The 21698-nt window shown below is 40.1% G+C and overlaps 1 protein-coding gene across 2 annotated transcripts in view; it reads right to left on the reverse strand.

Annotated features, from left to right (window-relative positions):
• Positions 1-4781: 4781 nt before the first annotated feature.
• PDGFD (platelet derived growth factor D) overlaps positions 4782-21698 on the reverse strand; it is a 143893-nt gene continuing 126976 nt past the window's right edge. For both annotated transcript variants that reach the window (XM_082333288.1, XM_082333287.1), the window contains exons 6-7: positions 17036-17250; positions 4782-5360 (exon numbers count right to left, since the gene is read on the reverse strand). In XM_082333288.1, coding sequence (XP_082189414.1) covers positions 5226-5360; positions 17036-17250 — 350 coding nt within the window. In that variant the 3' untranslated portion in view covers positions 4782-5225. The remainder of the gene's footprint in view (positions 5361-17035; positions 17251-21698) is intronic.

A 21698-nucleotide genomic window follows, 5' to 3' on the forward strand; every position in this document is an offset into this window, starting at 1 on the left:
CAAATCAATTTTAGAAGATAGTCTAAAACCTGGAATACTTCCTACTATTCATGGCAGAATATTTGATGGCTTGGAAATCCCATTTCTTGAAGAAGTCTGAAAAGAAACGCAAAATCGAATTTGCACTTTAAACACTTAAGGCAGATTTTCAAGGCCCATCAATGAACGACCAAATAAATTATAAATGTTATGTATTTCAGCATATTTGACCGAGGCTATCAATAAACAACGTTAAAGTTCCTAGAATGAGAGACCAGAATACTAATTTCTGCATTTTCATTAGCTGCTGCACTGGAGTCCCTGGGAAAATAAGTACAAATTGTACATCCGTTGAATTCGCATTACAGCAGTGTGACTGGGCAATGCACTCCAGAAAAGAGCAAGGGAAACCTTGCAGGGAAGCATTTTTACAGCTGTTGCAGATCTTAAAATCAGTTAGAGGAAGATTCTGTGTTCTTCAAAAACGGGAAGAAGAATGTTGAAAAAATACATTATTTTTAAAAAAAGGTAATGGTGAGTTCCTGAATGACCTCAGGAACCATTTACTTTTTCAGCTGAAGAGACGCAGAACTACTTTTCACGTTGCAGATTTATAAAAGCTGTCACTCATGTGAGCACAGGGACAAACTGATAATGTTAGCTAGCCGTTAGTTACATAGGTACATAGCAATGCCAGATGGGAGGAGCTTTATGCCATCCTTGGACACTTAGCAGTTGCTGAGCTGCTGTCTACAGTGTATATTTAGTGCATTTCTGAAGGGCAAAAAATGTCTTCTCCACCCACTAAATATGTCCTTGTTCACTGTACACAAGAGAACTGCTTCTTTTGTTAGCAAATGTCTCTTCTGACTGCCTTTTCTTTTCCAAAAAAAAAAAAAAAAAAAGTGAATTCTTTCTCTGAGTAACAAGAACCAAACCAAAGGAGATAAATACGCTCACCTGAACGGATGACTGTTCCAAGTCGGTAACATTACCGTACAGAACAAGGCGAACATGCATGAGGACAGGCTGCAAAGCTGGGTCCCCAGACTGTATGCTGTCTGCATTTCGCCTATCAGACAGGGTGTCTAGCTAGTGAAGAACTAATTCTAATTTGGCAAAAATTTCATGTTCTTTCCAAGATCCAGTGAAGGTCTAAGGCAGGCTTTAGCTTCACACAAGAACCTTAAATTGAAAGTTAGTTATCAAAGCTATGAAAGTTATGTTCCAGATGCAACACAACAAAATTTGCTTCTGCCAACACTGGGGGAAATGCCCGAACCCACAAGAGTAGATTAAATTTCCCCATCTCAAGAGGTTTTACATTCCTCCCGCTGCCCTGCACACAGCAATTGGCTGCTTAGCTCTGCCCTGGTTCAGGTGAGACGTGGAGCGCCAGCAGGAGCCTTCTTTGCCAGTAAGGAGTAGCTTCAGTAGGACAAGTGAGGACATCTCTGCTGGAGCCAAGCCAAGCCCGCAGGGGCTGAGACCAGCACCGAGCCCGGGGGAGTGCCCTAGTCCGGCTATCTGAAATGCTGTGCCGCTGTCACGCTGTTACTGCTGCTTCGCAAGGAAGCTGTCAGCTCTTCCAGCTCGGGGGTTCAAACTTGATTATCCCAAAACTGCACTTTGGTACTTTTCTGCCGCTCCTGGGAATGACTGCTAAAATTCACAAGGAGACCTAGCATGGATGGTATCGTGTTGTGGAAATGTCCTCCAGTAAGTCATGGGTTTTAGTTCATATGAATTCTGAATAATCACTCAGAGTATCTTCTTTCAAAAGCAGTATTTATTTTTTCATCAAGACAAGACACATTACATACTGCATAAAGTAAAAAATACTGCTAGAAAAGCTGCATTTAACTGAGATAACAGAAAATATATATATATAGATTGCACTTGAGAAAGTAGGCTCTATCCCAGAAGAATACAGTAAATAAAAAGCTGTGAGTGGATTGAAATTAGGAATCTTTCTGAGTTTCCTTTGAAAATGTATTTATTTTGGGGGGGGTCCAATTCCACCAATAAAAATGAACTAGATGATTAGTTTTTTTAATAGCATTGCTTTTTAAGTTACAAGAATATGTAAATAACATACCAATTATTACATAGACAAAAGAGAAAATAAAGGTGTGGAAAAACATCTCTGCAATTTCTGCTAATAAATAAAAAGGAAAAGTTTTGCTTGTATTTGGTTTCACCAGGGTCATTGAAGCTCGGGGCTTAGGATTTTGGGAGTTTTGCTTAGTTGACATGTATGTTATCATTCCCACACTGCAACACAAAGCTCATCCTTAACTCTCCTGCACTGGCCTGGAGCATACTGTCTTTATGGCAGATGGCAGCATGGAGCGTGAATGGTTCCATTCATTACAAAGTGTCCCAGGAGAAATACTTTAAATTTTGTGACAAGTATAGCCTCTCTTTAAGAAAGTAAACCCAACATTAAGCAAGAGGATAATCCCTATTATACCAATCTCTCTTTACTTTACAGCTGAATTTTTCTGCTGGACCCTGGCATCCACTGTTGCCTGTATCTAATTCAGTTAGCTAAACTATTAGCCGTTCAGTCTTTAAAATGAGTATTCATACCATCTACCTTTGTGTATCTCGTTTAGATGCTAAAATCAGATTTCTAATCTCCCTACGTGGTCAAAATAGAGAGAGAAAAGCTCCCATGTTGGATTATTTCAACCTGGGGTCTAAGGCACACTTTGGGACACCCTCTCTCCCCGTTGCCTGTAGGGGTAACTCAGGCTCACCAGATGAGGCTGGATCCCCAGAATTAGGAGGTGCAGAAACCCACCCCCGAGACATGGCTGTTCAGGTTGGAGACTGGGCAAACATGCAGAGGTGCACGGGAGATGCCAGGTGCAGCGAATGCCTGGTGCACATTTTCCCCCGAGGAATGGGAATTAAAGGACCACTCAAAGCACAAAGCCGTATGAAACTGATGTTTCCTACAACCAATGCTAACCACGACGCAAGAGTGCTTAAGCACAATTTGGGCATAATTCAGTCAGCAATATACATTAGAGTGCACTGTCTCAAAAAAAAATCAGTACTGCCAAAGTCTCGCATGCAAATTTCTTCCAAAATTAGCTAAAATTATGGAAGGGCTGGGTCAATCTTGTTATTAAGCTAGAGACAGAAAAAGAATGAAGTTTTCTTTAAATAATCCTAAAATACAAAACGAAGCCGGCAATTTTTGGTTACAGTGCTGTTCTTTTAACGTGAATTGCTTTGAAAAATGATGAATCACTTCCCAAGTCAGCATTCAGGAGCATTTTTAAATAGGCATCTGGGAGCCAGAGAGGAAAAATTAATATAAATAATAAAAACCCCACACATTTTGAATCTCAAAGGTTAAAGTCCAGGAAAGAAAGTAACACAACATTTCTAAGGGATGTTTCAGTAAAGTTTTGCTAAAATTATGAAAGAGCATTTATAAAATACTTGAGCTGGTAAAGAGGGTAAGTCAGAACATTAGGGCACTTCTATAACAAAATTGTAGATTGCTAAAACATACTGGCTTAAAGGCTCTCAATATTATATTATAGCACATGCCAGTTTCCACTAATTGTAATGCGCTATTGTCAAACTACTTTGCTCTTTCAGAGAGACAGAAACACAAGAGGCAACACAAACAAGATGAATCAATGCAACCTATGTCTGCTATTAAATATAAAACATCAGCCATTAAATGTGCTGCCCCATTCCCTCTGTTACATTCATGATCAAAACTACAATTCTTTGCCAGACTTAAATCTTCCTGTATTTTACACTTTTGGAGCAGCATTTTAAAACCTTTAAAGCTAGTTTGGAAGGATTTTCTTTTTTTCCTTTTTCAGCTAGAGCACTTCATAACATTTTAAAAGGCATAGGAAGCTATGCTGTAGCTTTTAAAGTGCTTATTTTATTATGAGGTGGTGTTTAATAATATTCTTCTGGAAGTTAATAAATGATGCACATTTTCCATGACAGACAGACATTGCTTAATGAGTTAATACGCCTCAGCAAAATGCAATCAAAAAGAAATTCACTGTCAACAGTTTAACCATGGCAATACACAGAACTGAAATGAGACAACTAACCTCAGATAACTAAGATTAATGCATATATGACAAAGTTATAATAATCCGTATTTAAAACAAACAAACAAACAAACAAACCCCAAACCAAATAACGATAATTAAATCTCAAGCACAGTTTTGTTTCCCAGTAACACAACTGCAAAACAAATCAATATTTTCAACAAAGTGCCCTATCTTCATTGCCTGCTTGGGGAAACACAGCACTCCTCGAACTGCAGCGAGGAGGACGCAGGGGGAGGGCTGTCTCACCCTTTTTGTGTCGAGAGGGCTCCTCCTGGGCAACTGTGGGCAGCTCTGGGCAAGGGGCAGCAGTCCAGTCCAGGTAGGCAGAGACCAGAATCAGTCCCAGCCCACAAGGATTTACCTGGGCACCTGGTGGGAGCCCCCTCTTGCAGAAGCGCCTGGATGATGGCTCCCGTGGAGTCACCATGGCAAAAGTACCAGCCTCCGCCCACCTCTACTGCCACCAGTGTCCCAGCTTATGCAAAGCATCTACTAATTTCAGCACATGATTTGCTCGAGCACCAACAGTGAGATTTGACTTTACTGGTGTGTTATTTCATGTAGTGATGGATTTTCCTCATTACATCTCACTCTGTTGGGCGGGAACACTGGGAAGTTCCCTCTCAGAGTGGGACAAACCATTTTACACTCATACAGGCTCAAATTCTCTCTTCACTTATACCCACAAAACACTACTGACTGTCAGGAGAGCTGAGCAGGTAGAAATGGCAGCAGAATTTGAGTGTAGGAATTAGTGAGCGAGAAACAGAAACACAACGCTATTTGATTGCCAGCTACCACAAATACCTACACAACTGGTGTTTAATTTCAGTGGGCATTGTATGCCTAAGGACTATAAGTGACCTTTGAAAATCTCAACTCTCAGAATCTAGCTACAGATAACCATAATCCTATATTCTTGGATGCTGATACATAAATCTATGATATACCTGTTTAGCTGCCATGGCACTAATCAGCACAGCTATGCTGAAACACAGCGATCGTTTTTGCTAATTGCAAAGGCAGGCTAGTAGCAAAGTTCAAATGATTAGTGAGTAAAGGTCCTCAGAGCAATCCTGCTTAAAAGTAAACGTCCGGTAAGCTGCAATTAGTGTGTCTTGGTTTTTTCTTTTATTTATTTATTTTTTTTTATCGGGGGGGTCTTGAACTGCAGATACAATCACAACGCTCATGGTGATCCAGCTGTATATCTACTAAGGCCATGTTGTTCCTGGTTCTGCCTTTTCTTCTGGGATGCCCAGCCTCAGGGATGAATTTCAGCACCTGGGAGGATCAACAGAAATGCACTGATTAGAAAATGCTGTTAGAGATTTGAGGGTGAGAGCGTTGGGGCCCTGAGGGCACCAACAACCCTTAATGGCCCTGACCAGCACTAATTTGGACACATTTTTGTTTTACTTCCAGCTTTTTCTTTCCACTCTGTGAAATCCTGCTGTACTGTTTGTCCTGGAGCTTTGACAGATTGGATTATTTCCTACACCAGGTATCTTTATATTGCGCAGTTCCCTAACCACGTCCAGGGTTGCTCCTTTGCATGCGAATTATCAAGCGTGTTTCCTTTGGCTCGTCTTTGCAGTCCCATACGTATTTGAATTGCTCTGCCCCTTCTCTCACTTGTATAATATTTCTGCTCTAAAGAACAAGGAACATTCTTTATGCAATTTGAAATTTCTGAAGAACATATCATTAGAATTGGTCCAAAAGTGAAATGCCTGTGGGAGGCAGAAGGACATGAATGGAGCTTGCGCAAAATATGTGTCAGATCCCATCGAGTTTCTCGGAATCTGACTTTTGTTGGCTTATCTTAAAAAATCTCTGCCTCAATTTAAATAATTTCTTAAGCATTTACTGTGAATAAAGTGAAAAAAGCAAATAATTATTTCGTAGGGAAGTATACATCATATAAGAGACTTCTGAAAAAATTCTATCTAGGCAAAATAATCTTGAGACACCTAAAAAAGAGGGTTGTAGGTTATAAAGAAGACGAAAAAGAGACAATGAACACAAGTTGCAACAAAAGAAATCCTATTTGGGTATATGGAAGAAAATACTGAGAGTGGTTAAACATTGGAGAAGGTTGCCCAGAGAGGTTGCAGAAGTCCTGGAGACAGTCAAAATTAACAGGACAAAGCCCTGAGCAACCTCATCTAACTTCAAAATTCTCCCTTCTTTGAATGGGAGATTGGGCTAGATGGCCCCCAGAGCTGCCTTGCAACCTGTATTATTGTATGAATCCATGATTCCCTGAAAATGGTCTTGTGGATATGTTGTTGCATTCTATCTAGTCTTCTGTGACAGTGTAAGTATGTAAACCAAGGACTGGAAAAAGCTGAGGAGGATGGCAGCTTGCAGGGGCATGCTTTGTGAGCCCACTGTTGGAGACTGAGTTGCTGTGTAAGAGCTCATACACACACTAGCACGGTGGTGCAGGTTGAGGGGAGGAAATCCTCTGTTTTGTTTCATTAGTTTGCTGTTGATAGGCCTACAACGCTTTAACAAAAGAGATATTAATTTCCAATTTCTGCCCTGAAGCTCAAATACTAGTTTGGATTAGGTACAACAAATGAGTTAAGACTAAGAACTCTAACTCTCCCACAGCATTTTTCTTCCCAAATCTCACAGCACGTTGCACAGAAAGATATGCATCATCAAACTTGTATAGATGGAGAATCTGAAACTGATTTGCTCAAGGCTCTGTAACATATCAGTAGAAAAACCACCAGTGGCATTATATAGTCCTTTCCCTTTTGAAATCATTTATTTACTGATGGGGAGCAGGACATGGAGAAAGCAAGGCTGCAGTTCCACAGCTGGAGGTAGGCAGGTTGGCCTGTTCTGCTCTCTGTGGCATCAAGCACTTGAGTCCAGAAATCATGCACTGGTAAGGTACCAGAGCTAACACATCTCATTTCTTGGCAGCCTGTTGTGACTCATGCTGGCTTGGCCAAGTGACTGCTAGATCAGCGAGATTTGTCTTGCTTGTTCAAAAGATGGAGAGAAGTCTGTCTTGCCTATCACCTTCCAAAACCACTGGTCAAGTGGGGAGTGGGACCTAAACACCTTCAGCATCTCAGCCACAGAAACACCCACATTTCTGCCCTGAATAACAGATCTCCTAACAGATCATACTGTTACTCAATTAATAATCCTCTTTTTTTACAAAGTACTTTCTGCACATTGACGTTGCAACACCATACAAGGATTGAGATGGTCTTGGGAAGGAGAGGGAATAAGGGGCTGCATACCAGATCAACAAAGTATTAGCAATTTCAACAGAATTAGAAAGTCCCCAAAAGTGAGTGTGAATGACTCGCCAAAGGTTAACCACGGACACTGTATAGAGAGGGTGGGGAAGGGCAGGCAGGTGAGCAGCCTTCAGGATGAGACCATTCGTTCTCCACCATTATGCCTGGAGAGTAGGAAGGCCATGGGATGTAATGAAAGTGATAAAAACTGAATAGAGTTTATTATTTTGTTCTCCCTTTTGTGATAAAATTTATGTTTAACCTATGTAATACTGAGAGGAAGGACTGTGCCTAAGCAAGGTACAGACATCCTGCTTTAACGTGCTGGGAAGATATAATTACTATTGCCTGTTATATATGTAGACATTTTTTTTTTTTTTTAAAGCAACAAAATTATAATGGATTTGAATTGATTTCAAACATTGACTGCCTCAATACATGCAATAAATCCTGATGGACACCAGGACAATTCACTGTACTAGATTGTCATCCAAAACACAGAGGAACCGAACCCAATCAGGTTGCTGTGATTATTACAGAGCTGAAAATAGACTGCATCTTCAAAGATGCTTTTTTTAACAAAACATACTTTTAAAATCAAGTACAGCTGCTGACGCTGAACCCATGATAAAATTCTTTATTTAAAGAAGCCTTTCATCAAAATCTGACAAGTTCAGATGATTGGCATTTTGCAAGATCATGGGTAGGTAGATCTGCTTTTTTCAATAGAGAGCAAATGAAAGTATGCAATGGGATAAGAGCAAAGATGTGGGCTGTATTTAAGCTAACAGACCTCCTGACAGCTTCAGGATTTTCCCTGTGTTTTATATTAAGAAACATGAGCACAGTATATGGGCTTTGCTGATAAGAGTAGAAAAATGAATTGGCAGGCACTTCCCAGACAAGACAGGAAAGCAGTGTTTGAACACAGCTGAAATTGGACTGCTTTAATAGCTGATCACAGAATTGATGTTCAAAGCTCTCCGTCTAGCTTCCATCTAATAGTTTTAGTTTCAGCTAAATACAAGGGAATTGAAAAGAATCAGGAAGTACGGCCATTTCTGGTGACCACAGTAGTTGAAAGAAAACTCTTTATTCTGAAAATAGCTGCTGTTTATTCATTACATGGCCACGTCCTTAAAGGTGAGGAACTACTGAATTAATGAAAACAGTTCAAAGAAATTTTGTTTGGGACACTTTATTGCTCCTTTTTTGATGGGATCAGTAGCTGTGAGAAAGTATGGATGTGAGGAAGGTCTGGAATGCTCAAAAGGTTTGTTTTCCGTGGGCAAAAAAGAAGAATGGCAGTTTTCAAATTAAAGGAGCAATGTCTGTCACTACTAATCAAAATGTTGTGCCTCAGCTGTTCAGATCATTGCCTCACAAAGAGTATGTAACTACAGCCATATCCCCCTCATCAAACACTGAGTTAATTATGGTCGTGAAACTATTAAATCAATAAAAAAAAAAAATCAAGACAGAGGACTTAGCTTCTGAGCTGGATTTGGTGTTTATAGGTAATACAAAAAAGGGTATCAGGCCCTTGTAGCATTTCTTGTGCAGACAGCTCCATAGGAGCACACCAATACACTGGCTGGCATTTTGCTTTGTAGGTATGCCTGAGCATCTGAGAGGTTTCAAGGTGAGGTGACTGTGGCCTATGCCTAATTTTCCTTGGGGGCAGTGGTGAAGGAACTATAAAGAAAATGCTTAAATACGTTTCCCTGCCAGGAATCTTGCTCATTGATCATGCATTGAATTTGGATGCCAGCTTCTGAAGGACTGTTTAAATGAGAGAACAAAGCCATCACAAAAAAACAGTATCTGGATGCTGAAGCCAGAAAAACTCAAACTGGAATTAGGGCACACTTGTTTAAGTCAGGCCAACTCATCACCTGGACAGCCCTCCAAGGAACCATGGGGTTTCCAGCCTGTTTGAGGACATCAGAAAATGGCTGCCTTTCCAGAAGGCATACAGTACAAGTTTGGGTCTTGCTTTGGGGGCAGCAGGGTGCTCTCCAGTGGCCTGTGGAGCACAGGAGGTCAGGGCTGACGGCTGGGTGGCCCCTCTGATCTCAGCAGATCTGCAAGAGCACTTCATGATCAGGGTCTGAGGAGAGCAGAGTGGTGATGACTGCTGGGGAAAGGACCCAGCTGGAGATAACCTGTTCACCCTGACCCATACCCAGCGTTTCTCCAGTAGAAGCAGCAACAAAGAGGTGACTCCGGAGAACAACTCACCTGAAACACTCACCTCTGGCGGGGCTAGCTCTGATAACTAGGAAAGGAGCCCAAAGGCTGGACTCGCAGCTTTAGATGGATAGAGCCAGATGAGGTGAACCACTCCCACTGGCATTCCCTGATGGCCCTAGCCATATATCATTTACCTTTGAAGTCAGGCAACATTTAGCCTTGACAGTCCATAATGGCTGATTTCCGTTTTAATAAAAAGCAAAGAGTAATAGGAAACCCAGTCAACACTTCTTAAAAATAATTTTAAAAAGGGGGTATCCAGTTGCTCATAGCCATTTTTTTTTACTTATTATAATTTACTTTATTTATTAGGAAAAGTAGTAACATTCTTTGTTTAATTCTTGACCAGTAGTTTCAACACCAGTAGAAATCTGAAGCCTCACTCAAAAATCAGCCCTTTTTTTTTTCTGATTAGTTTAAGAAGACCACAGATAATCAATAACACAACTATGGCTTACCAAATATCTGGTTAGCTTCATATTCCAGTGACAGAAGATGGAGAGCAACTCTGGATGCTATTTTAGATAGGGAAATTTGTACTTTGCAGAACTTATTTTAAAATCCTGCTATGCAGCATTATCTAATCTCCTTCTGCTCATCTAAAAATACCATCATTCTAGCATGCAAACCAAATTATATTTGTCTGAGATTCATGAAAGAGGAAGCATCAAAAGTGCAAAACATTCAACACAGATCCAAGTTCTGATACAGATGAAAAATCTTACTCTGCAATTTTTGAAAGTTATCTAATCCAAAGGTCACACACAGTTTAGCTGTGCTCTGAGCATGAGAAACCAAGCATTATGGGAACATGGTTCATAATTCAGCATGAAGACTTTTATTCTAGTAGGAACATAGCCTAAAATAACGACACAGAGCCAAAGCTGTAGTCTTTCTTACCAGAGATAATTACAGGATATCAGGAACCAGAAAAAAGAGTTAGTTTGCTGATCAGTGGTAGCATTCAAACTAAGGATTATTAAATGTAGACAGAATTATTGATTCTATTTTTTATTTATATGAATAAGAAACCCGGTTTTAACACAGCAAACGTGGGAAAAAAAAATTGAATTGGCTTAAAACTCAGGCATCTGAAACAGTCACTAAAGCTATGATGTTTCTGACATATGTGACGTCAACAGGACCCTCACTTTTGGTGATCTTGGCACGCATTATGGCTCCAGCTACTGCTTTTTCACTGACCAGATACAGCTGTTCCCCCTTCCCAAATTGCCTCTCTGCCCAGACATGTATCACAGGATGTCTCACTTGCTTAACTTCCAGATGTCATTCCAAGAACTTTCATTTTCATCTGGTAAAAAATGAACCTTTTTTCTTTCACTGCACCTCTGTGCTCTCTCTGCTCATTCTGTGACCTAGCAGTCATTTCTGACTCATTCTGTTTCCTTGTATTTGCATTCCAAATAAATCCCACTGCTGCTTGTTATATAATATTTCTACGCATTAACTCTTTTGTCAGGTTAATTCTGTGCCTTTATTACCATAACAACCTTTTATCTCCTTTATACACGTACTATCAACTCCAGGACATACAAAAATCAGACCACATTCCTTGCACACTGTTTTGATGATGCTAGCTCTTTTTAATCCCTTAGCAAATTTCCTTTGTTGTATCAGCAGCATTTGTATAATTTTTGTCCAGTTATCTTATGTTTCCCTGTGTAAAGACAGGGTGAGAATTATTGTCTGCTCTCTCAAGTGCCTCCTTAAGGTTTGCTTCTCATTTCTCTGAAAAAGAGAAAGGAAAAAAAAAAAAAAAAAAAAAAAGAAAAGAAAAAAAGCCTACACAATACCAAATTGTATTAGTTACGTTTCTTAACTCCATTGAAACAACTCCCCTGTCTTACTGAAGTCTCATGTCACCTTTTTATTTTCTCCCCCATAATATTCCCTACTGTCTTGTTTTCCCTTTGCAATGTTGGGTCCAGTTAAAGCTTTTTCTATGCCCCAGCAACTTGTGCAAAGACTTAGTATTGTGTAGGTACTCTGAGGTGCCTGCTGCCTCTCTCAGGGCAGCAAAAGGTCATGAAGTAGCCACCCTACCACTATTCTAAACCTTGTCGTTGAGAATTAATTGCATCTATGTCCTGTGATGGCACCAAACAAGCTCCAGCCAACATGAAACTTGAATGGAGGTATAACACTTCAAAATTGGGGGATGGGGAGGGAGAGTAAAGAAGCACCATATAGACAGTGAAAAATGCACCAGTCTTTACAGGAGAGACAAGTAGGTAAAAGACGCAATCAGCTTTCACCATTTTGATCTTTCCTTATATGCCTTTTAGCTGTGTTGCTCAGCACTGTGTTTGTGGGGGTTTATACACTGACAAATTCCGGTTGCTACCTTAAGAGCATTTATTCCTCACGGAAACTCATTTCACATCTCATCAGTTACAGCAATGAGATGGGGAAACTGATTTCTTGTTTCTCTGAGGTATGTGCATGCTGGGCGGGTGGCACAGCTGCAGCCCGAGCTCAAGTGAGTCCTGGCCCGAGTTCCCCCACATCTCCTCTGGGCTGGGTGATCTCTGGGTTTAGAGCCCCCCCTCTCTTTAAAGAGCAGCTCCAGGCATTTCCAAAGAAATGCACTGCAATGGAAAACACGTTTTCATTTCAGCTCCTCTCTAGCAAGTTAGCCAGCAGTAGATGTGAGCATTTGATTAATGTGTGCTGCATCCGCTTCCATGAACTGCTTTGTCTTTCCCTTGCGTGGAGCCAGGTGACATAACTCAGTATCACTTATGGTAGACTGTGCCTGAGAGATGTTTTGAGATGCTGCCAGCACTTGGCCTGTTTGGTTTGCAGGGTTCGTGACACTATGTGGTAAGTCATGAGTATTTGTTCATGAGCTCTGGTATCAAGCAAACCCAGAAGCTGTGGAAAACCACAGAGCATCACAAGACTCCTGCAAAAAAAAAAAAACCCAAAAAAACAAACCCACCCATAAAACTATCTGTTTACTCAAGTTGTGAACTAATTTACTTCTGGAAACTGCTGAGTATTTTGGTAAAGTTATGGCAAACTTCCAGGTTATAAGCAAGACCCGAGATCTCATTATTAGCATTTCCCAGGGCAATAAAGAAAAAGATACCCCTTACCGTGGCATTCTCATTTTCTCATTTTCCCTGCTGTTGTATTATTTCTTACAATTGGACATGATAGGAAAGAGCTGTACAGTCTGTTCAGGGAACTGGAGCAGCATTCACAGCTTGGGGAAATTAAAGGCTACACGTGATAGCTATTAGTCCTGTGATACTAGGAGGGAGCGCTCGGTGATGAGTATAGTGTGAGGCTTTGAATAGGAACTAAGGGGGAATTAAAAAACATTAAGAGCATAAGGAGAAGATAACCTTGAAATCTCTCTGGACTAGAAGCCTTTTTCTCAACAAACACTCTGGGCATTAGTGTCCCCACAGCTGCCTGCATGCAGCTACTCCGGCACTGCAAGGGACTGGCTACAAAGCCAAAATTGAACCTATTGCTTCTGGAAAATTTGCCTGCCTGTCTTTCTCACCCAGAAATACTGGGTAGCTCAGAAATGCCAGACAACTTTTAAGTGATTTCCAGTTGCATTTTTACTGTTGAGGACACGCATTCCATGTGCAGGACAAGTAGCTTTGGTGGGTCCAGGATCTCAGTAGATGAAGCTCTGGGATAGTGGTTAGGCAAAATCAGCCTGGCAAGAAAAGCAGTGTGGGGTCTGCAGGATTCGGTTTCAGCTGCTACAAACACCTTCTTTGCTCCACTATCTTATACTTCTTTCTGGTGTCTTTTGCAACTAATTGAGACTTGTGTTTCAATCTGGCCTACGTTATCCTGCAGCAGAAGGCAGAGATTTTTAACCAAATTAACAGTGATGGGGATTTCATAAAGTGTGAAGATTTGTCCTTCATTATGCAACTAAAGGCTTTTTGGTTAAGGTTAGTGCATTTCAAATCAGCTTTGAAAAGAGTAAACCAGCTCCATGGTTCTAAAACTGGCATGTCAAGAGGCCCCTCCTCAGTGCTTTTACTGCCAGGCATTTAAATAAAATTAGAGTTAAGTGTCAGAGGAGAATAAAGTATAAAACTGATTAGCTGTACGTGGCTAATAATAATAATAATGAAGTGGAAAATATTTTGGACTAAAATTAATGGACACATCTTTAGTATGTCATACGTGAATTTATTCGCATGACTTCCACTCATGTTAATGGGAGCCACTTGGCTAAATTTCTGCTCACTGAGCTGTTAATTCATCCCTAAGGGATTAAGTTTAAATTTAAACTTACAAAAGCCATTCAATGTTAAAGCTGAAATGCTGTCTTGAATTCATACAGTTTTCAGAGAACAAAGGACTAGTGAAATAAATTAGCAGTGATTTATTAGTGTGAATATTGAATTTCCAGAATTTAGTGATACATTTGAGGCAGACATATGTCGTGACATCCTGGTTCTGACCAATACCTGGTTAGTGTGATATTCTGGTGTCCCAGCACCAGATGGTTCCAAACACCTGATAAAAAAATAAGTGCTCGATAATATGTTTATAATATTTTTTTTTCCCTAGGTACTGTCAATAATTGCCTTAAGTTCTGATGCAGATGTGACCCAGGATTCTTTAGTTTATATTTTACTTCTAATTCTATTCTCTCAGAATCCTTCTGAATTATGCACCACTCACATTTAAGTGTTGAAATCCCATACAGATTTACTGTGTAAAAAAATCAAATTCCTTTTTATAATTTTAAATTAGTTCCCTTTCAATCTCTCTCAGACTCTACTTGTTCTTTAAAGGAAAAGATTATTTAGGAAGACCTAATTTTCCTTTAGGTACTGTTCACATTTTCTGTCTTTCACGGTGTCCTCTCTTATTGTCATTTTTTTCTAAATGAAATGATCCAAAACTTTTGAGCCACTTTCCTTACAAACATTTTTGATGTGTATCTTCACCTGTATCTCTCTCGATGTATGTTTTCTGCTTCTGTGTATCTTTTCTACTCCTGCCGGTATCCTTCTAAGCACCAACAGTCAAAACCCAGTGCAAGTACCCCACCAATTTATCCAGGCCATAATAAATATTTGCTGTGTTATTACCTGTTTACCTCTATTCCTGCAGAAGACTGTCACTTGTTTTTTTCCCCCATCACCGTTGCACTAAACAACTGTTTTCCCGAAGCTCTTCACAGTGATTCACTACCTGACCTTTAGTCCAACTTCCACCTCTCATTTCTCCCTCCTCCCCTCACGCACAGTGTTATATGAATAAATAGTCGAGATTGCTCATCCTACTACTTGCTGCTTTTCTAAACTGTATTTATAAATAGTTACATAGGCCTTCTGAAATCCCTTGCAGCCTTCTCTGCTGTTAAAGTGTGTTATCTCCTGTGCTAGCTTTCATTTTTATCACCTCTCTGTTCACCTCCCTCCAGATTGATCATACATGAAATAACACTTAATCCATGTGCTGGGGGCACCTACAGATAGCCACATCCTATGTAGAAAATCCCTCATCTCTTCCACCTCTTTGCTCTATCTCTTAACCATCTTCTAATCCACATCTGATCTTGTCTGGTCAACTGCTTGCTCTCTGAAGGAGGTGCCAGGTCTTTTAGCATTCTTGTACAATGTTACAGTGCTGTATAAATATTTATTCATACATAAGGCATTCTGAGTTAATTTTTATCAGCTCATAGTCATCTAGGTGTTTTATACCTATTAATTTTTTTCCAATTAACTTTTCTACCACTGAGATAAGGCTTTCCGCTCTGTAATTACCAGGGTCATCCCCTCCATCTTGCTTAAAATTAGATAAAATATTAACTATTCTCTAGTCCTAGCTGATGTGGAGTATGCTGTATTCTGCAGTTAATTGTGAGAAAAATCTCTTACTTTCGAAAAGAGTAACCGCATTGCTCACAGCGAGGCAAAGGTCTAACCTTCCAATAGCCTTCTGCTATTGCAGCCCTCGCGTCTCCTGAGTTAATGTCTTTATGGTATGAGCCCACATCACATCCAGATTTAAAGTCTATAAAGTTCATTTTCACTTCAGACTTAAGCCAAGTGGCAAATCAGGCCCTTTTAAGAGATATGTGTCAGAAATTAAGTCAGCATGGCATGCAGCTACCTACTTTCAGACAATTGAAAGGATAACACCAAGTAACTTTCCTAGGTATGTTCACTTTAGTGAACATTATTCATGTCTGATTCTGAAAATACTGATTTAGAGGCAAGAATATAAAATGCTCTTTCTTTGTTTTTCTCCTCTCTAAATGTGTACTGAATAGATTAAAAAGAAATATGATAGACTTTGTTCTTATGCAAAAATTTTGCTTTCCTAAAAAATTGCTGAGTGGGAAAAAAGCTAAGGCCAAAAGATTCAGCTGCTTCCTACAGGTAATAAATCTGGAAGGGAAGAGAGTTTACAAGTGACTTAATTGTCATTTCCAGGCATGGTCATAATTTTAAAAGATACAGCACAAAACAAGAGGAAGTGCAGTCAAATGCCTCAAGGGACACGCCTCTGTGTTACTAAACAGTATTTCCAGCAGTTGTATCAGTCCTTCGCTGGGAAAAATCAGTCCAATGTAAGCCTCATTCTTGCAAAGTTCACTAGGATGCTGTGGTAGCATCCACGCAGAGAGGTGACAAAAATTCTCACCAACTTCTAAATTAACTTACCCATAAATACCTGTTAACACCCCTTTCTAACACATGTATAACCTCCTTCCACTCTCTGCTCATTCACCACTTCCAAATGTAAATCACTGGGCAATTGTATCCACCATATATCCCAAAGGCAGAAGTTCATCAAGAAAATAGTAGAAGTTCTGAAAAAAGAGAAACTGCAGTATCCTGAAGCTGTGCTGCTATGTATATATTGTAATGTAACATTAAAGACATTAATATTAAACTTATTTAAAATCAGGCGTTCTTGCAAGTTGACTCCATGGATGTGTGTCTCTATGACTTACTGCAGTGAAAGGTGTGAATGCTGCTCCACGAGGTACCAAGCTGGTATCTAGCATGGGCAGCAAGAGCAATGCCATTATCTAAGTCTACGCTCCATTCTCAGACTACCTGAGCCTGTATGGAAGCCTAAGCAGATCCTTCACCTCAGGAAAAGTGGTGGCATTCACTTAAACACTCTGGTCTCTCTCAAATGATAACATCTTTGCCTATGACACTTGACTGGGGTCAGTGATTTTTGCCCATTGATTTTTGCACTGCAGATCCAACATGATAATTGATATAAGCATGATAATACATGATAATATAACATGATATAGCATAATGATAACGTAACATGATATAGCATGACCAATATAACAACAATAATCAATATAAGCAGCACACATAGCTCTGAGAAAAGCCTTCAGAATCCATGTAAGCAATAAATACCCAAAAGAAGTACAAAAGAAAAGAAAAGGAGTGAAAATACCTCATGATATTTTTTCACTGTTTTCCCTGACATGCACGTGCAGGATTTCCAGTTCGAAGTCCCGCAGCCACAGTTTCCTCCGCAGCGCTGGACAAGGAGGCAGCGGGGGAAGAAAACTACATTTGTCAGCTTCAGTTCCTCCCTTAAATTGACAGAGTAGTTTCTTGGAGTGCAGCTGTAACGTTTCACATCATCATTCAACCTGTCTAGGTCAACTGCAATGCAAAAGAGGTTTCATTATTAAGGTTTGAGTGGGACATTTCTCTGGTTTATACCGCTCCCCAGGCAGCCAATAACACAAAGTGATGTGACACTGGCTGCAAAATATGTGAAGTATAGCAGTGATTTCTGAACAGATAAACATAAACCCACCAATTTTAAATCATTACAGGTGGCCACCCAGGCTCTCATCCTGCTCCCACTGACTCCCATAGCAGAGCTCACAGTGTCTATAAAGGTGAAGGGAAGGCTTGAAGTAAAATATCAGCCTGAAAGCTGAAGCTCTGTCACTGATCTGCTGGATCCTTTTGTAAGAGATTCCACCTCTGCTACTGTCTTCCTCCCCCTGCTTATACCTGGGTTACTTAGATGATGAGCTCTTGTTTTTTTATTACGGGCACAATTCCTTTGGCCTAACTGCAGGTATACAAAAGGCAAACACTTTAAACAAGGCTTTTCCTGTGGTCAGAAAAGAAATGTCTTCAGAGAGTGATTCATCTCTTCCTCAGAAGGGCATTTAGGACAGGTGGCATGACTTGCTTTCTCAAGTTGCCTGTCTGTATTGTTTATGGGTAGAGTCTAGATAACTGATGGAGAAATCAATCTAGGCAATATTAATTTCAGCTGGTAAATGCTACTATAATAGGCATACAAATAAATACAATTAAAACTAATGAGCTTCATTGAATGCCAGTAGTTGGTTGATGTTTAAATGCCTGGTATCTCTGTGAGATGTGTCATGTAAACAAGTAGTAAAGCCAGCCATAAAAATAACTTATAGACTATCAACTGTGAGTTTAAGTGCTGTTTCTAGCTTTAGCTTGTAAAGCTAAAACAAAACAAACCAAAACCTTCCATAAATACATTTTCCACAATTGTAACACAGATAAAAGCAACAAATTTAATGAGTTTTATTTCTATAGAAGTCTTCTACTTTCTTTTTCCCTCCTTTTCTACTTTCTTCTTTTCCTTAGGATTCTGTCCACGAACTAAGTGTTCAAAAGCTCAATAATTCATTCAGGATTGGAGGGCATGTGAACTTGTGTTGAAAAGTGAGGTCCTCTGGATTAAAACTGAGAACCAGAAAGAAAATTAAAATGCATTTTGAACTCATCGAGTTTGAAAGCTGAAGAATTCATCTTCTTTTGATTCAAATCTTCAAATTTCAGAAAAAAATGGAAAACTGGAAATCAGAAACACCGTGTCTCACTGAAAAATCATTAATTATATGAACATTCTTTTTTAAAAGACAAGTAAGTTACACTCAAAACATAAATTAAGCTGAACAAAGAAAAATAACAGAAAATGACTGGAGGGTACAGCAGACAAAAAATAATCCCTTCCTACCCCAAATAGTATTTTCTAACAAACAAACATACATCAACAGGAAAACAGGACCGGCTCAAATGAGAACTGAGATAATGGTTTAATGTTTGTGAACATATCAGATTTTCATGGGCATGTTTAATAGCTCAATATCACCTCTGGTCCTGAGTGCACCTATGCTTGTGCTTTACTATAAACACATGAAAGCCTCCAACAAAGACAGGAGCACTACAACGCTTCATACCTTCTGTGACTCAGCCCTTGTCAACATCACAAAGTAAATTGTGGAAAAAGCTGTGATTTGTAAATATGCACCTTTACATTCTGGTCTGGAGATATTCACAAGGCAGATATGCAAGAGGCAAGGGTACGTAAATGTCATGCGTGCTATTATAGAAAATCATAGCAGCTTCACTTTTCTGGCAAGGTGTTATCTCAGTCAAAAAAAATTTAGCAGATAAATTGCAATTTTATAGCAATTGTGATACATCTCGCCATGAAATCTCAGTGGTTCTCTCCAGAGAGCTAGCATCTCTCCAAAAGAGGTATAGATCATCCTCCTGATATAAGCACAAAATCAATGGGGCCGCTGGTATACTCATGCACTGGGAGAAAAATACACTCCAAATGTCCACAGCCAGGACTTAGAAGTCCAGAGAATATTGATTTCTTTGTTTTAGCAGAAGATATTTTGTTCTCTGCTGTCATTCTCCAAAGCCACCCCTTCCCATTGCAGGCTCTCAGGCTAATTCTTCTCGCAGGGAAGAGTTTTCCACTCTTCTAAACATTCTCATCAGGACCTTTGCCATCAGCTTTGCTTACTGATAAAGCAAAGAGGTATCTGGCTACTATTCATTTCAGGCAATTGACATGAAGGAAAAATTAATCAAAGGAAGAAGAGGGGAGAGACTATTCTGCCTTCATAAATAATGAGATTTCTTGAGGGGAAAGCCTGGATCATCCACACTGTGGCACAGCAGCAATCCAGGGGAATGGATACTGATATGAGCAGGCTCCTGTCTGGACAGGCTGGCCATGGACTAGGAAGGCGTTTGCCGATGGTGCATCTCTACACATAGTTAGAATAAAATGCTCAAAGGCTTAATTCAGCCTGTGATTGCAATGCCTCCTGCTGAGGTAACACAAGAAACAAGGCTTCCAGCAACAAACTGGTCATTAAAGAGGGCCCAGATCCAGGTCACATGAACTAACATCTGTGTCAGGAGACTGAACAAAATTTGCTCTATCACAGATGAAATTTCCCCTTAGGCTCAACAGTCCTCCTTCCTGCATTGAGCTGATATCTACTGTCACTGCTATGTTATCAACACAGAAATGAGTCTTTGTAACGAGACTGGCAGAGAGGGACAGCACCGGCATTTAAAGGACCAGGGCGGGGGGGCTTTCCTGCAGAGAGCATATTATATCCATCACAGTGTTACACATATTAGCTTCAGTACTTAAGCTGCTCAATTTAAATGGCAAGGGGTGACCTGGCAAAGGCCTTTCACTGGAGGGAAGGCTTTGCTCACTAGCCTTCGAAAGCTTAGTTTTGATGACTTTCAGAAGTCTTTGCAGGGTCTCTTAGGCTGTAGCTGAGTCAGTACTGTGGAGAGCTGTTGACTTGCTGGAAGCACAGGAGGGAATAACCAGATCATTAGGATAATTTTTTTCCCTATGCAGTATGAAGGAATCAGCTATTTTCAATGAGGGCTCAAAACTTTTTCTGGATGCATTCTTCAGGAATTCTGAAATCAACCAGTAGCAAATGCATTTTATTTAGTGTCTTTTTCTATGATGAACTATTTTTGAAAAGCCTATGGGAAATTTTCCAATGGAAAATTGCATGAATTCTCCTTGGTTTCTTACTCAAGGCATTCTGATCCTCACTTATTAGCAGTTTTCAGGACCCCAAATCCCAGAGTTATCAGTTAAGATGTGAATGCTCTGCACTTTGGCATATCTCAGGTATCAGAGTCCAGGTTGGAATGGACAAATACAAGAGCAGAATGGTCTTATTTTAGTGATGCTGAAATAATGAAAATAAATAACTGCAAGCAGAGAAGGAAAGACTAAATAAAGGGCTTAAGAGATACACCAGTCATCCTCCATAAAAATTCATCTGGCGGTAAACACCTACGCTCCTTTTCACTCTGCTCTACAGAAATCCAGCACCTGGTGGGATAAGGTGAGCACGCAATGTTGTCTGTGAACAGCGTATACTGCACTCTGGTAGTATCACACTGGCACCCAAGAACAGCTCCCATTGCCTAATTAGCTTTAGACCATGGTTTGAAGCCCCCTAACAAAAGAACACATTTTGCTCTGAACAACTCTCTCAGCTGAAAGCTTCGATATGCATTTTTCCCCGTCTTGGGATTGTTTTACTGTCTGGAGCCAGTCCATTCCCTCATCCATATAACAATGAGATTTTACAGTACAGTCAGTTTCATGGATCACTTCACTGCTGTGACTAAAATGTAACCGAGCCTTGGTGTGATTGCTGTGAAATCCTGCTGCTTTACTTATCAAGGACTGAAACCACTGGAGTCCTTAATTTAAAACTAGAACTAAAAGGTTCTGTAGACTGGATGCAAATAACTTCAAAGTATTATTACAGAATTTCTGCATCAGAGATTCAATTTAAAGGCAAGGCAGACATAAAAAGATGCACTGGAGCAGTAAGCTGGATACTTGCGGTACAGTGTTTGCCCCTTCCTCCCCCTTAAATTCTATGCTTAAATCCATCCTCATTTCACATAGCGCTATGGCATGTGCTTACCTTGAAACATTGATCTTAATCAGAGGTAAGCACTGAAATCAGGGACTGCAGCTAATACCATGTCTTATTCAGAAGGGACAACTTTAAAGATTGGAGACGAGCGAAAACCTGTGTTGCTGGTCACTGATTAATTTTAAAAAGACAGGCAGTCTGTTAGGGTTTCTTTTAACACTTTATCTGTTCCAAATTCATACACGGCCCTAACATTTTCATATCTGAACATCTTATGCTTTTTTTCATGCATTATCCACAGACCAGAGCTGAGGTGTAAGAGGTGGTAGCCACCTTGCCACAGTATTCCATACCACTTATGGGTACAAGTTACTCCTGGGGACC

This window comes from Platalea leucorodia (assembly GCF_965183815.1).
Source record: "Platalea leucorodia genome assembly, chromosome: 2".
Taxonomy (NCBI): domain Eukaryota; kingdom Metazoa; phylum Chordata; class Aves; order Pelecaniformes; family Threskiornithidae; genus Platalea; species Platalea leucorodia.